The sequence below is a fragment of the Oncorhynchus mykiss genome, chromosome 16 (genome assembly GCF_057628025.1).
Source record: "Oncorhynchus mykiss isolate SJ-2025 chromosome 16, ASM5762802v1, whole genome shotgun sequence".
Classification (NCBI taxonomy): Eukaryota; Metazoa; Chordata; class Actinopteri; order Salmoniformes; family Salmonidae; genus Oncorhynchus; species Oncorhynchus mykiss.
The window spans coordinates 40,999,390-41,016,006 of NC_143037.1; the positions used below are offsets into that span (position 1 = coordinate 40,999,390).

General features: G+C 41.9%; 1 protein-coding gene across 1 annotated transcript; it reads left to right on the top strand.

Moving 5' to 3' along the window:
* Positions 1-3,240: 3,240 nt before the first annotated feature.
* Positions 3,241-16,149, top strand: klf15 (Kruppel-like factor 15). The gene is made up of 3 exons (XM_021565744.3): positions 3,241-3,565; positions 5,681-6,956; positions 12,554-16,149. The coding sequence occupies exons 2-3, from the start codon at positions 5,767-5,769 to the stop codon at positions 12,720-12,722; spliced, it is 1,359 nt and encodes a 452-aa protein (XP_021421419.2). The 5' UTR covers positions 3,241-3,565; positions 5,681-5,766; the 3' UTR covers positions 12,723-16,149.
* The last annotated feature ends 468 nt before the right edge of the window (positions 16,150-16,617 follow it).

Consider the following 16,617-nt stretch of genomic DNA (forward strand, 5'->3'; position numbering starts at 1 on the left):
TGTACTGTGCCATAGATGTGGCACTGACCTCAAGGAACAGTCAGGAGGCACTTTAAATTTAGTTGTTTCAACTGAATATGAATTTACTCAACTTAGTTTATGCAACTTTTCACCCAAATTTAGCTCCACCATGAGAAAATGTATGCAAAAATTATATTTGGGCATCTTACCAAAAAAACAAAGGCTGAGGAACTGGTTACCTAATAATAATAATTTGAAACAGCTACATTTGTGGTTGTATTTTTTAATTATTTATTGCAGTGTACAAATTGCCCATGACCAGATCTGCTAGATTACATTTATTTTATGGAGCACAATCAATTTTAGATACAAACACATGTGTTCTTATGATTAAATCGATTTCTATGTTGGAAACATTTATGCAGTCTCTATTGCGTTTTAGCTGCAGGATGATAAGAGGGCATTAATTTAATTGCAGTTGCTACGTTTCCATCGAATTGGCAACAGATTCTAGAATCCGCATAAAGAAAATGAGCCTTTTCCCACCAGTGGTGTGTTTCAGGCAAATTTAATTGTTGCAGATAAATAACCAGTTGCACCCTCTACAACCACTGTGATTATTATTTGACCAGGCTTGTCATCAATGAACGTTTGAACATCTTGAAGAACAATCTGGCCTTAATGGCCATATATATACAGTGCCTTGCGAAAGTATTCGGCCCCCTTGAACTTTGCGACCTTTTGCCACATTTCAGGCTTCAAACATAAAGATATAAAACTGTGTTTTTTTGCGAAGAATCAACAACAAGTGGGACACAATCATGAAGTGGAACGACATTTATTGGATATTTCAAACTTTTTGAACAAATCAAAAACTGAACAATTGGGCGTGCAACATTATTCAGCCCCCTTAAGTTAATACTTTGTAGCGCCACCTTTTGCTGCGATTACAGCTGTAAGTCGCTTGGGGTATGTCTCTATCAGTTTTGCACATCGAGAGACTGAAATTTTTTCCCATTCCTCCTTGCAAAACAGCTCGAGCTCAGTGAGGTTGGATGGAGAGCATTTGTGAACAGCAGTTTTCAGTTCTTTCCACAGATTCTCGATTGGATTCAGGTCTGGACTTTGACTTGGCCATTCTAACACCTGGATATGTTTATTTTTGAACCATTCCATTCTAGATTTTGCTTTATGTTTTGGATCATTGTCTTGTTGGAAGACAAATCTCCGTCCCAGTCTCAGGTCTTTTGCAGACTCCATCAGGTTTTCTTCCAGAATGGTCCTGTATTTGGCTCCATCCATCTTCCCATCAATTTTAACCATCTTCCCTGTCCCTGCTGAAGAAAAGCAGGCTCAAACCATGATGCTGCCACCACCATGTTTGACAGTGGGGATGGTGTGTTCAGGGTGTTGCTTTTACGCCAAACATAACGTTTTGCATTGTTGCCAAAAAGTTCAATTTTGGTTTCATCTGACCAGAGCACCTTCTTCCACATGTTTGGTGTGTCTCCCAGGTGGCTTGTGGCAAACTTTAAACAACACTTTTTATGGATATCTTTAAGAAATGGCTTTCTTCTTGCCACTCTTCCATAAAGGCCAGATTTGTGCAATATACGACTGATTGTTGTCCTATGGACAGAGTCTCCCACCTCAGCTGTAGATCTCTGCAATTCATCCAGAGTGATCATGGGCCTCTTGGCTGCATCTCTGATCATTCTTCTCCTTGTATGAGCTGAAAGTTTAGAGGGACAGCCAGGTCTTGGCAGATTTGCAGTGGTCTGATACTCCTTCCATTTCAATATTATCGCTTGCACAGTGCTCCTTGGGATGTTTAAAGCTTGGGAAATCTTTTTGTATCCAAATCCGGCTTTAAACTTCTTCACAACAGAATCTCGGACCTGCCTGGTGTGTTCCTTGTTCTTCATGATGCTCTCTGCGCTTTTAACGGACCTCTGAGACTATCACAGTGCAGGTGCATTTATACGGAGACTTGATTACACACAGGTGGATTGTATTTATCATCATTAGTCATTTAGGTCAACATTGGATCATTCAGAGATCCTCACTGAACTTCTGGAGAGAGTTTGCTGCACTGAAAGTAAAGGGGCTGAATAATTTTGCACGCCCAATTTTTCACTTTTTGATTTGTTAAAAAAGTTTGAAATATCCAATAAATGTCGTTCCACTTCATGATTGTGTCCCACTTGTTGTTGATTCTTCACAAAAAAAAACAGTTTTATATCTTTATGTTTGAAGCCTGAAATGTGGCAAAAGGTCGCAAAGTTCAAGGGGGCCGAATACTTTCGCAAGGCACTGTATAATATAATAAAATCTCCACCCAGCACAGCCAGAAGAGGACTGGCCACCCCTCAGATACTGGTTCCTCTCTAGGTTTCTACCTAGGTTCCTGCCATTCTAGGGAGTTTTTCCTAGCCACCATGCTTCTACATCTGCACTACTTGCTGTTTGGGGTTTTAAACTGGGTTTCTGTATAAGCACTTTGTGACATCTGCTGATGTAAAAAGCGCTTTATACATAAATGTGATTGATTGATAGAGTAGGTGATGACCTAGTGTACACAACATTTACCTCATTGAAGTGTTTATGTACCTAATAAAAATCTAAAGTTCAATATATTTCCATGCATTTTCAACTCAACCAATAGATTTGTCAAAAAAACTGTTGCATTAAATAGCAAATGTTCCTACTCTGGTCTTGGCACGTGCGCTATAGCCAACGGCTCGCAGATACAGTACCCGTAGGCTGTGCAGGTAGGCTAGTCTACGTGATGAAATTATTATGGATAAGAGCGAGAATATTTTTATTTGTCAAACGGCAGTCAACCATCGATCATCATGTCATCAGAATAATGTATTGGAAAGGAGCATCAAGATCACCGTGCACTTTAATCACCTTGTGAAGTTCATCATTATTGATTTAATATGTAGCCTAATAAACTGCATAGTTTCACGAGTCGTAGTGGGAGGAACACACACCATATCATCGCGTGATTCCAAGTTTACTTTGATACAATGGTTATTAAATCAATATTTGCGAGAAATGGCGGTGGAAACGCCTTTATGCGCAAATATGTATTTAAAAACATTGTATCGAAGTTAACTTCAACTTGAATTCATTTTACCCACACAAAAAGGTATATATATATATTTGTATTTGTATATATATATATATATATATATATATATATATATATATATATATATATATACTGTATGACTCTACTAGTATAAAAACTGTTGATGTGAACGTGGTTAGAGTCTGTCTGTAGAGAGTTTATTGACGACAAATTTGGAGCCCAGCCTCCAAGCGTTGTCAACCAATACTAAGAGCAGTGCAGACGAGCCTTCATAAACCAACTGCCAACCCCTTATTTTATTTATAAGCTACACAGCACCAATCATGTAACGGTGTAGTACTACCACAGTAGATCGTAGCTCCAGCTCTACAGCTCGGCATTGCGATGAGAGGCTCCTCTCAAGGGGCTATCCACAACCCTATTGACTATTGACGTCATCTCGCCACCGGAGAAGTGATCTCTTACTAAGACTTGGTGAAAGGACAAAATTTCTCTCGATACATAAAGGTAAGTGTATAATCGATGCCGTAAATAGTGTTTAACATGGGAAGTGATGGTAGAAAACGCATTGGTGCGTGCGTCTTCCGGTGCGCTCCCTCGGCCATCGCTGCACTGGACATTACAACATGTTTACGTCGAGAGGACGCATGGTGCTCCATGCTTTCTGCCTATGGGGCGCACACAGTAGGGGAAAACTGCTACGTCGAATGAACAGGCTTATGCTGAGTATGTGGACATAATGTGCACTGTATAGTGTAAGGACATATTTTTCACCGTAGATATGCGCATCAAAATGGCACTACTTTGGATAGGCTATATTTTAGATGCATAGGTTATTGCATTCAACTAGAAAAATGTTTCTCACAGAAAGGGAATGAGGGAGACTGTCACATGGTATCAATGTGGTTAGGCCTACAATGTACATCTCTTTAACATTGCCTACACCATAGTTGTCTAGTTGTTACTATTTTATCTGCTACGTATTTTTAAATAATGTTTTGGTTTATTCAAATAGGCTACTAGTATGACAGAAGTTAATTGCACCCAGCCCGATCCATTCAAAGTATTGGTTGTAGCCAAGTCAACGCTGTCAACGCTTTTATGATGTGCAGGTTATTATCGGTCAAATCACTGAAGGCACTAAGGTCTACGGAAGGGGGCGCTCAACTAGTTTCAAGCACCCACATTTAGTACAGTGTAATACAGTTAAGTTTTAATAATGATTAAAGCCAATGGCAGATAATCATTGCCAACAAAATCTCTTCGATTTTACAGACAAGTTTTTCTTACCTTTGCCCAAGGAAAATACCAAGCGGATATTACTCGGAAGACAAAATACACCATGTAAATCCTCACTTATCACATATAAAAATATTATTGAAATGAATAGTGGAACAATAAGTTGCCCATTACTTGATGACAAAATGCACTGAAATGTGTGGTTAAGCAAGCCTATTATTTGAAGCTGACAAGTTAAGTTGACAGCAGCTGTTGCCTGCCCTGTAGTAACCTACGGGAATTAGACTAGGCCTACTATTACACTAGGCTAGTATTGCAATGTAACTGGTAACTGCCAAAAATAATGGAAACACTTGAGTAAATGAGGGATACAAATTATATTGAAAGCAGGGGCTTCCACACAAGTGTGGTTCCTGACTTAATTATGCAATTAACATCCCATCATGCCTGGGTTCATCTATGAAAATGCTGGGCCGTTATTTTGGCTACCATGGCTATTCCCCCCATCCACAGAGCACGAGTGGTCACTGAATGGTTTGTTGAGCATTGAAACTATGTAAACCATATGCCATGGCTGTCTCAGTCACCAGATCTCAACCCAATTAAACACTTATTGGAGATTCTGGAGCGGCACCAAGACAGAGTTTTCCACCGCCATGCCAAGGTGCATTGAAGCGGTTCTGGCTCACGGTGGCCCAATGCTAAGACACTTTATGTTGGTGTTTCCTTTATTTTGTCAGTTACCTGTATATCCAGAAGAAAGCTTTGTCAATTGTTGTGGTCATCTTTTTTCGACCTTGGTTTTTACGACCACGTGAAAGTGAAGTGGAAACATACTCTTTAAATGGGAACGGCTATAAGGACACTCCTGACGTGCAAAACAACTCATTAAAAAAAAATCAACAACAACAACAAAAAGTTCAGTGGCATTGCTCCATGCCCAAGCTGAGGTTTAATAAGAACTCATCGACCCCCGGCAGGCCAGCTAATATTTACTGTCTAAACCAGTTGCTCACAGCTCCTCAAGTACTCCCATCAACACACATGCTTGTTTTAGCCCTGGACAAACTCACCAGATTCAGATCATTGAGGGCTTGATGATTAGCTGACAAGTTGAATCAGGTGTGCTTGTCTGGGGTTACAACAAAAAAATGTGTGCTGTTAGGGGTACTGGAGGACTGGAGTTGGGAAACGCTGTTCTAAACCCCCAGGCAGGCTCGTGCTCTGGTGCAAGAGGGAGTGTTATAGAAGTGCTATGTAACTATCCTTATGACTCTTGAGTTATTGTTGTTAGCGGAGGATAACATGATCTCTCTTTCTTGTAATTTTCTCCATTGCCATGCCATTTTTCACACATGATGGACATCTATTCCTCTTTTCTAGGGAGAAGAGGAGAAACTGAATAATACACTTATAACTAGTATAAACCAGAGGGGAGCTAGCAGAGCTGTGACTGGCACAGGACAGGAATGGTGGATCACTTGCCGATAGGCGAGGAGACCTTCATGTATTACGCCAACTCTCCGGCAGACCATCACGCATCGGACATGGTGACAGACACGGGTGTCTACCAGGCGCTGTCCTCCCCGTTCTCAGAGGACGACCTGAGTGACTCGTCCAGCGCTCGCTCCTGCTCCAGCCCTGAGTCCCAGGTGCTGGGTTCCAGCTATGGCAGCAGCAGCAGCAGTGGAGAGAGCCAGGACGGTCTCCTGGACTTCCTGCTCTCCCAGGCCACACTGAGACGTGGAGTTACTCCCTCTCTATCCCCCTCAGTACCACCCATCCTCCCCATGGGTCTAGCATGGGAGTCAAAGAGGGACCGCCTGTCTCCGACAACCAAAGAGGAGTGCTTTGAGTTTCCTGAGTTCCCAGCGGACCTGGATGATCACATAGGGCTGCTGTTTCAGCCCACCCTGGAGGAGATAGAGGAGTTCCTGGAGGAGAATATGGAGGTGGTGGCTTTGAAGAATGAGGCTTGCGAGGGTGGGATGTTGGATGTTAACAGTCAGGTGACAGGGTCAGTGCCTGGGCTAGCGCACTCAGACCAAACAGTACCTGTTGCCGGTGCTACTGACCTCACCACAGAGACCAAACACACACCAACATCCCCGATAACAGATTCCAACGTTTGTAGTGGGATTAAACAGGAAGACAGTGCTGGGACACCAGCATCAGTAGAGGGGTCCGGTGTGTCGCCTGTCATCCTGCAGATTCAACCAATCCAGATTAAGCAAGAGCCAATCCCAGGTGCGATACCAACACCAGTATCACAGCAGCCCACCCAGCCCACCTCAGACATCAAAATTGCCCAGCTCCTGGTCAACATCCAGGGCCAGACTTTTGCCCTGGTGCCCCAGCTGATGTCCCCAGCTAATCTCAGTGGCACATCTTCCAAATTTGTGCGCATCGCACCCGTACCCATAGCCGCCAAGCCCCTGGGTCCCGGGGAGGGTGGGCTTGCAGGTGGCCAGGCTGCAGGGATCCTGGTGGGAGGACAGAAGTTCCAGAAGAGCTCGGTAGCGGACCTTATAAAAATGCATAAGTGTACTTTCCCTGGATGTGCCAAGATGTACACTAAGAGCAGCCACCTGAAGGCACACCTGAGAAGGCACACGGGGGAGAAGCCCTTTGCCTGCACCTGGCCTGGCTGTGGATGGAGGTGAGTGGGTTCAAGCACGTTATAGGTTGGGTTAGAGTCAGACTTCACAGGTGGAGCTCATAGGTATACTCAGTGTGGGGTTATTCATGTGACTATATGCACTGTGTGTTCAAAGTGAGGTCCAGGAGTGACATGGTTGCTGTTCAGCTGTCAATGGGATGGTCCATCCAGGTATGACAGTTTAGGGACACCAGTCATTGTTTTAGTTGCAGAAGCAACAGAGTATGCAACCATCTCTGTTGACTGTGGTTGTATTATCTGAGATGAGTCAATTCTTCACAGAAGTTAACATGGTTATCAACTTCCTTTGCTGGCTGATTACCAGGGAGTGATATGATTCCATTCAAAGTCCATCCCTGCAGCTGTTTTGCAAAACACAGAGCTGAATTTTCAGAGAAAATATAATTAAGATTTACGTCATTTTGATTGGATATGATGAAGAACTAAAATGATTAGTTTCCCTCATATAAAATCCATATATCATTTGTTCTCTTCTCATGCTCTCTCGTTGTCTCCATATCGGTGTGTTTTCTTCTATTGCAGAGTTTGAGATTAGATTAAGGCCTTTGAAGTGCGGGCAGACTTTGCTCCCTCTACAGTAGCTGTCTCTCTGTTTGCTCTCTATCTGCACTCTGTTGCACACTTGCAAAATCAAGATATAAAAGTTTTGGTTGCAAGCCGCACTTTGACTGACTTTCTGGCGTACTAATTAGATTAGAATCCATGACCAAATAGTATCCAAAGGAGTTTTAAGCACGTTTCTTTGTTTCTACTCACTCAGCAAGCATAAAGCATGCATTTGTCCCGTATTATTCGCAGTTTAGTGTTCTTCGTCATGAATCTTGTTCTGGAGGCAGCTCTGCAGAGTGGTCACTAGCTGGCATAGCCACAAAGTTATCAAATCTGATTTTAAACCAAACCCTAACCATAACCACCCTGCTAACCCTAATGCCTAACCTTAAATTAAGACCAAAACACACCTTTTTGTTTTCATTCATTTTTACAATACTTTGCAGCTGGCCTATCTAAGAGGAAATCACTCAGGACCACCAGGACAAGACTCATGACAATAAACGTCAACCTGCATATCATTCATTCACCAGACAGATATGTAATCCCACAAATAGGAAATCCAACATCCAGTTAATTCTTCAACAACCAAAGTCCAACCTATTGTATGGACCATGAACTTGCTGCCCTTTGGTCTTCAATCCATCTCCCTAACCTCTTCACCCGACACAGTTGCACAACTAAATACTAAACATAGAATAGCTGGTTCTCCAGTCTGATAAGATTGGCAGTGCTCAGCAGTCTGCCCTGGGACAGGACTGCCCTGGGCCTGTTGTATCCACCCACCTCCCCCAGGGCACAGTGTGGCCTTCAGAGGCTGCTCTCTGTCTGAGGGAACCCTCCTCCTTACGTCGTCCTGGTCAGGAAATGGAAGTGAGCTTGGGAAATTTGCACCTCCAGCCATCTGCAATTTGAGTGACTTGTGTTGTAATGAAAGAGTGTTTTTGACATTCCTCGGATTCTCTTCATGTCCATAAAACCAAATTACACATGTACTATAAAGCTGTGGATCCTTTTGCGTTTTATCACACACACAATATATACGGTACATGCATGCAGGCAAGCATAGATAGGCACAAACACATTTAAACTGTTGTACTCACACTTTCACGTCGGTACAGAGTTGCAGGGGAACATTGGTATGGGATTACTAGTGGACCGAATGTTTGAACCCAAACTGTTTGTGAAAACACCATGGCGCTCTGTAAAAAGGGTTTGTCTTGTTTTTGTACCCGATTCAACTTACAGTAAAACGTTAAAAAAAAATAAGATATGATTATATTGTTCCTTAGTGTCCATTCTTCAAATTTTGAACTAAAGTGCTTTGGGGTTGCTGTGTGCCGGATTCTGTAATTGTAGCTTAATGAAGGTCCCAAGAGCTGGATAGTTGTGTGCAATTGGAACTTCTTATGTATTTGGCTGAAGTTGTTATCTTTTAGCAAAATTGAGGAGCCTTCATACTCATGCACTGAGTTACAGTAACCCTGTCCGTCCCTGTGGACTTACATGAGTTACAGTAACACTGTCCCTCCCTGTGGACTTACACGAGTTACAGTAACCCTGTCCGTCCCTGTGGACTTACACGAGTTACAATAAAACTGTCCCTCCCTGTGGACTTACATGAGTTACAGTAAAACTGTCCCTCCCTGTGGACTTACATGAGTCACTGTAAAACTGTCCTTCCCTATGGACTTACATGAGTTACAGTAACACTGTCCCTCCCTGTGGACTTTCATGAGTCACTAACAAATAAAAAAATATATAAAAGTCACTTGCTACGAATACAAGAAGTGAATATTACAGTGAATTGCTTAACCATCAATGCAGTTTTAAGAAAATAGCTAAAAAAGTAAGAGATAAGAATAACAAATGATTATATGAGCAGAAGTAAATAATAGCGGGGCTATATACAGGGGGTACCGGTACGGAGTCAATGTGCGGGGGCACTGGTGTCGAGGTAATTTAGGTAATATGTACATGTAGTTATTAAAGTGACTATGCATTGATAATAACAGAGTGTGTGGAAGGGGGAGGGGGGGGTCAATGCAAATAGTCTGGGTAGCCATTTGATTAGCTGCTCAGGAGTCTTATGGCTTGGGGGTAGAAGTTATTTAGGAGCATCTTTGAGCTAAAGCTCCATTATCGCTTGCCATCCGTGCAGTAGCAGAGAGAACAGTCTATGACAAGGATGGCTAGAGTAACACTGTCCCTCACTGTGGACTGGAATCTGTGTTCATTCATGAGTGTGTTTGAACATTATGTTTACAGGAAAATAGTTTAGGACACATTTACTGGTAGTTATTGTATTTCACCACAGTAAGACCGCTCCTTTTGGCCTTTGCCAGCTCTTATCAGTAATTACTGTATGCTACAGGGCTGAGATCAGGGACAAGCTCGAACAGAGCCAGAGTGTAGCCTAACTGAGCTGTGGAGGTGATGGGAATCATGGCTCCCCTCCCCCATGCCTGGGTGTTCCACCCTGCCCCACAGGAGCTCCACAAGCAGCCTTACTGGCATAAGCCCAACCTCCATCACCTCCAAACCACTGCTTATATAAGTTTCATATAGCAGTTACAGTACCAGTCAAAAGTTTGGACACACCTACTCATTCCAGGGTTTTTCTTTATTTTTTACAAGTTTCTACATTGTAGAATAATAGTGAAGACGTCAACTAGGAAATAACACATATGGAATCATATAGTAACCAAAAAAGTGTTAAACAAATCAATATATATTTTATATTGGAGATTCTTCAAAGTAGCTACCCTTTGCCTTGATGACAGCTTTGCACAGTCTTAGCGTACTCTTAAACAGCGTCATGAGGTAGTCACCTGGAATGCATTTCAATTAACAGGTGTGCCTTATTAAAAGTTAATTTGTGGAATTTCTTTCCTTCTCATGCATTTGAGCCAATCAGTTGTAATTTGACAAGGTAGGGTTGGTGTACAAAAGAAAGCCCTATTTGGTAAAAGACCAAGTCCATATTATGTCAAGAACAGCTCAAATAAGCAAAGAGAAACGACAGTCCATCATTACTTTAAGACATGACGGTCAGTCAATCTGGAACTTTGAAAGTTTCTTCAAGTGCAGTCGCAAAAACCATCAAGCGCAATGATGAACCTGGCTCTCATGAGGACCGCCACAAGAAAGGAAGACCCAGAGTTACCTCTGCTGCAGAGGAAAAGTTCATTATAGTTACCAGCCTCAGAAATTGCAGCCCAAATAAATACTTCAGAGTTCAAGTAACAGACACATCTCAACATCAACTATTCAGAGGAGACTGGGTGAATCAGGCCTTCGTAGTCGAATTGCTGCAAAGAAACCACTACTAAAGGACACCAATAAGAAGAAAATACTTGCTTGGGCCTAGAAAGATGAGCAATGGACATTAGACCGGTGGAAATCTGTCCTTTGGTCTGATGAGTCCAAATTTGAGATTTTTGGTTCCAACCGCCGTGTCTTTGTGAGACGCAGAGTAGGTGAACAGATGATCTCCGCATGTGGTTTTCCCACCATGAAGCATGGAGGAGGAGGAGTGATGGTGTGGGGGTGCTTTGCTGGTGACACTGTCAGTGATGTATTTAGAATTCAAGGCACACTTAACCAGCATGGCTACCACAGCATTCTGCAGCGACCCATCCCATCTGGTTTACGCTTAGTAGGACTATCATTTGTTTTTCAACAGGACAATGACCCAACACACCTCCAGGCTGTGTAAGGGCTATTTGACCAAGAAGGAGAGTGATGGAGTGCTGCATCAGATGGGCTGGCCTCCACAATCACCTGACCTCAACCCAATTGAGATGGTTTGAGATGAGTTGGACCGCAAAGTGAAGGAGAAGCAGCCAACAAGTGCTCAGCACATGTGGGAACTCCTTCAAGACTGTTGGAACATTATTCCAGGTGAAGCTGGTTGAGAGAATGCCAAGAGTGTGCAAAGCTGTCATCGAGGCAAAGGACGGCTACTTTGAATATAAAATCCACAAAATATTTGGATTTGTTTGACACTTTTTTGGTTACTACATGATTCACTATTATTGTACAATGTAGAAAATAGTACAAAATAAAGAAAAACCCTGGAATGAGTAAAATAGCCTTAGTTTCCTACAGGGAAATACTTCATATCAAAATCCATGAAGAGATAATAGTTTTTTGGGTCCCTTTGTGGCCCCTTCAGTTAGTTCTAAAGGTACGGTATATTAGCTTAGAGGACAAGGTGAAGCTGAGTTTCGGTCAGAGACAACTGAACTGTCTCAAACATGTCTCAACATGAAGGAGTTATAGAACAATATCAGCTTTGGGGTATAGAGGGTACTGACGCATAACGTAGAGTACATAAGTAATATAATAGTATTACAATGAGATTTCCTAATGTCAACTAGACATGCAACATAGAATGCCCACTCAGATCACACCCTGACCAACCAAAACATAGAAACATACAAAGCAAACTATGGTCAGGGTGTGACACACGTATCTTGCAGGGATCCTTTTATTTAATCTCAATAGCACAGTTGCAACATGGTTCATGGTCAATGTCAATGGAATGAATGTCTAGGAATTACTTAAAATCTCTTTAATCAGTATGTTACCATTGGGAATTAACACCTTCCTGGGAAAAGGGCATGCTTGCGATGTGTTAGGAAATCAATCCCCTGTTCCAGATTAAACAGCCTCAATGCGTGCACACACACACACACACACACACACACACACACACACAGAGAGTCTGTCGTGAGTAATGAGTTAACCCTTTACCCAGGGATTAGAGTGAAAACCAAAAACAGATCTGTTTGACTTTTCTGTGAAGATGTGTTAAACCCAAATATGGGTAGAGCTATAATATGGGTAGAACTCTTTTTTTTTGAAGAGTGTTGGAAAGATCCTTTATCCTGTGTTGTGTAGTCAGACAGAGAAAGGTTGTTTTTTTTTTATCTCAGGGTGGCAAACAGTTAGACTGATATGGCAAACAGTTTGACTGATATAGGACTCATGTCTTTTGTGCTCTTGGTCTGTCTGTCTCTCAGGTTCTCAAGGTCAGACGAACTCTCCAGACACCGGCGCTCCCATTCTGGAGTGAAGCCTTACCAGTGTCCTGTCTGCGAGAAGAAGTTTGCCCGCAGCGATCACCTGTCCAAACACATCAAAGTCCACCGCTTTCCACGAAGCAACAGGACTGTGCACTCTGCAAACTGACCCTGTTGATCCCCCCCACCCCCCATCCTGCTAGACTGAGGCCTCGCCAGGGGACACACAGAGAGACAAGGATAGGATATTTGTGTGAGAGAGAGAGTTGGAGGAATGAATGTGGGACAGGGCATGTAGCAGAGGGGACAGTGGGACTGAACATTCAAACAACGGTGAAGAGAGAGAGTGTTTGAATGTTTTGTTTGTGTATGTGTGTGTTTGTGCAAGATTGTGTGACGCACATTGGTGGTCCTGTGATAATTTATTGGGTGATACAAAACAAAAACTCTTACTTGACATGACATCTTCACAGGTGTATTACGTCTTGTAAATAGTTTTTCTTTCATTCTGGGGGTTTTGTCGTCATTCACATTTTAAAGATAAGATTTGAGAATCGAACAAAAGTTTTGTTATGCAAAGTATTTTTACACTGAGGTTTGAATGAATTGTTGTTGATGTACCTGCCTATAATTAATGCATCAACATTCCTTCTTCTCATCGCCTACGGGGGTTTTAAACTTTTACAACGTAGTTCTTTTAAAACCAAAACATTTATATTAATACTCAAACGTTCATGTTGAACTACTGATCATTATCAGGATCATGCCATTATAAGCTACTGGCAAAATGTGGAGGCTGTCTCCTATTTTCATTACAGGAGCACTATGATGACTCGTGCTAGGTAAAAGGCATGTGGATCAGTTAACAGCAAACAGTGAACAGCCAACTGCCGTACAACGAGGTGCAACAAAAAGGAAATATGCACATTGTTTTATGGTGCGTTGTTTATATGTGAACCGACTGGCCTTTAGATCAGTACTGAATAATTGTATGTTTTCTTTTTGTATATTTGTATACGTTAGCTGGAGGAGATGCTATTTTTTATTTAGTTGAATGTGTGTTATGTCCGTGACTCTTGAAGCTCATGCTATTTGAATATCTTAATGTCATCCACGTGTCTGGCCTTGTAACAATGCAGTGCCTTCGGAAAGTATTCAGACCCCCTGATCTTTTTCCACATTTTGTTACATTACAGCCTTATTCTAAAATTGATTAAATAAAAATAAATCCTCAGAAATCTACACACACACAATACCCCATAATGGCGAAGCGAAAACAGGTTTTTAGACATTTTTGCAAATGTAGAAATACAGAAATACCTTATTTTACTTCAGTATTCTGACCCTTTGCTATGAGATTCACAATTGAGCTCAGGTGCATCCTGTTTCCATTGATCATCCTTGAAATTATTCTACAACTTGATTAGAGTCCACCTGTGGTAAATTCAATTGATTGGACATGATTTGGAAAGGCACACACTATATAAGGTCCACAGTTGACAGTGAACGTCAGAGCAAAAACCAAACCATGAGGTCGAAGGAATTTTCTGTAGAGCTCCGAGACAGGATTGTGTCGAGGCACAGATTTGGGGAAGGATACCCCAACATTTCTGCAGCATTGAAGGTCCCCAAGAACAAAGTGGCCTCCATCATTCTTAAATGGAAGAAGTTTGGAACCACCAAGACTCTTCCTAGAGCTGGCCAAACTGAGCAATCAGGGGAGAAGGGCCTTGGTCAGGGAGGTGACCAAGAACCTGATATTCACTCTGATAAGGCTCTAGAGTTCCTCTTTGGGGGTGGGAGAACCTTCCAGAAGGACAACCATCTCTGCAGCATTCTACCAATCAGGCCTTTATGAGAGCCCAGATGGAAGCCACTCCTCCGTAAAAGGCACATGACAGCCCACTAGGAGTTTGACAAAAGGCACCTAAAGACTCTCAGACCATGAGAAACCAGGTTCTCTGGTCTGATGAAACCAAGATTGAACTCTTTGGCATGAAAGCCAAGCGTCGCGTCTGGAGGAAACCTGGCACCATCACTACGGTGAAGCATGGTGGTGGCAGAATCATGCTGTGGGGATGTTTTTCAGTGGCAAGTACTGGGAGACTAGTCAGGATCGAGGCAAAGATGAACGGCGCAAAGTACAGAGATCCTTGATGAAAAACTGCTCCAGAACGCTCAGGACTTCAGACTGGGGGCTAAGGTTTACTTTCCAACAGGACAACGACCCTAAGCACACAGCCAAAACAACACAGGAGTGGCTTTGGGTCAAGTCTCTGAATGTCCTTGAGTGGCCCAGCCAGAGCCCAGACTTGAAACTGATTGAACATATGCCATTCTTGTAGCGTCATACCCAAGAACACTCAAGGCTGTAATCGCTGCCAAAGGTGCTTTAGCAAAGTACTGAGTAAAGGGTCTGAATACTTATGTAAATGTAATATTTCCGTTTAAAAAAATGTATTAACATGATTTTGCTTTGTCATTATGGGGTATTGTGTGTAGATTGAGGGAATTTAATTTTTTAAACATTTTTCGAATAACGTAACAAAATGTGGAGAAAGGTCTGAATACTTTCCGAATGCACCATATGTCCTTTGGGGCCAATATCTCAACTGAGTACAGAGGATCTATTTGAACATAATTATAGCACTTAGTTGGTGGCTGTATAAAATCTCCATAGCACATGAGCATTGAATGTCTACCCTGCCAATATGAGCATGTCAATCAGAACATGTGTGTATGTCAGTGACAGTCGATCAATGTACAGTTCCATTCAGTGCTGGTGTAGGAGCAATGAAGGACCCAATCCATGAAATCAATTTCAGTGTAATCATTGTTTTCAGAAAACAGTTGAACTATTTTTTTGTTTTAGGGATTCTAGCTTCACTAGCCTGAGTTCACTGTCTCCTCAATATCAACACAATGGTCTGCCTCATGTCATCAACACATGGTGCTGAAAAAAACCTATAGCCTTCCAACAGTGACTTCTACTTCAAATTGATAGCAGTGCTAAGTAAGCCAAGGCTCCTGAGGGATTGAATTTGGTGGATAAGAACTGGAATTCCATGGTGCTATTTATTAGTTACTCTACTCTTGAAAACGTGAAAGTAAATGGTCATAGAAATCTCTCCAATGCACGTGGCCGTAGTTACCCTCCTTTACCTACAGCTGACACATGATTGGCTTAGGTAGGGGGGAAAACGAAAACCATTATAAACACAGTATTTGAGTTATCTTTTCCCTCTGCAAAAACTGCACTGTCTTTGATGGCATGTCCTTTATGTATTATCAATATCTGAACCTAAGAGGTATAGGGAGAATAGTATGCTTAGTATCCTTTCATTCAATTTGAAAGGCTTTTTTTGTTTTTAAACTGTGTTATTTTAACCCATGAATGTATGTATATACTGTCGCTAGATGCATCTAAAAGACACAGAAATATTATTCTTATCATTTCTGGGATTGTGTAAATTTCTAGTGCAAAAATGTAAAGAAGTGTACATAATGACAATGAATTATATATTATATAGATATGATATATTTTTCTTTGTTCTACTTAAGATGCATTTACAAATAAACCAAACCCAAAACATAAAGTAGTTATGCTTGGTGTTCCTTTTTTCCATATTTGGTCTAGTTAGAGCTTTGTTGTCCAAAAATGATCCGTGGTCATTGATGCAAGGTATGTTGTTGTCATTCCATTTTTGCATGACTTCCTGCTTTCTATCACTGTAACGCCTACTCTTTATCTTTAGCATTCATCATAATCTGCTATTACACTACCAACAGGGGGAAAACAGTCAAACAACACAAGGGTACAGTGATATGCTCTTATTACCCTTTATGGCCATGGGTCTCTCCAGTGGACCGTTTGGTTTCTCAAATAAGCTTTTGTTTTCAGGCTTGTTTGATATCCTTGCTTCCGAGTGAGTTGGTTGGAAAAACATTTTTTAAAGCTAGACAAGAAACTTTATTAAGCTGGAAAACTCGAGGAATGCCAGAATAAGATGTACACCATATGGCAAGCATTCATGGATCACTCACTCGTTTTCTCCCACTCTCTC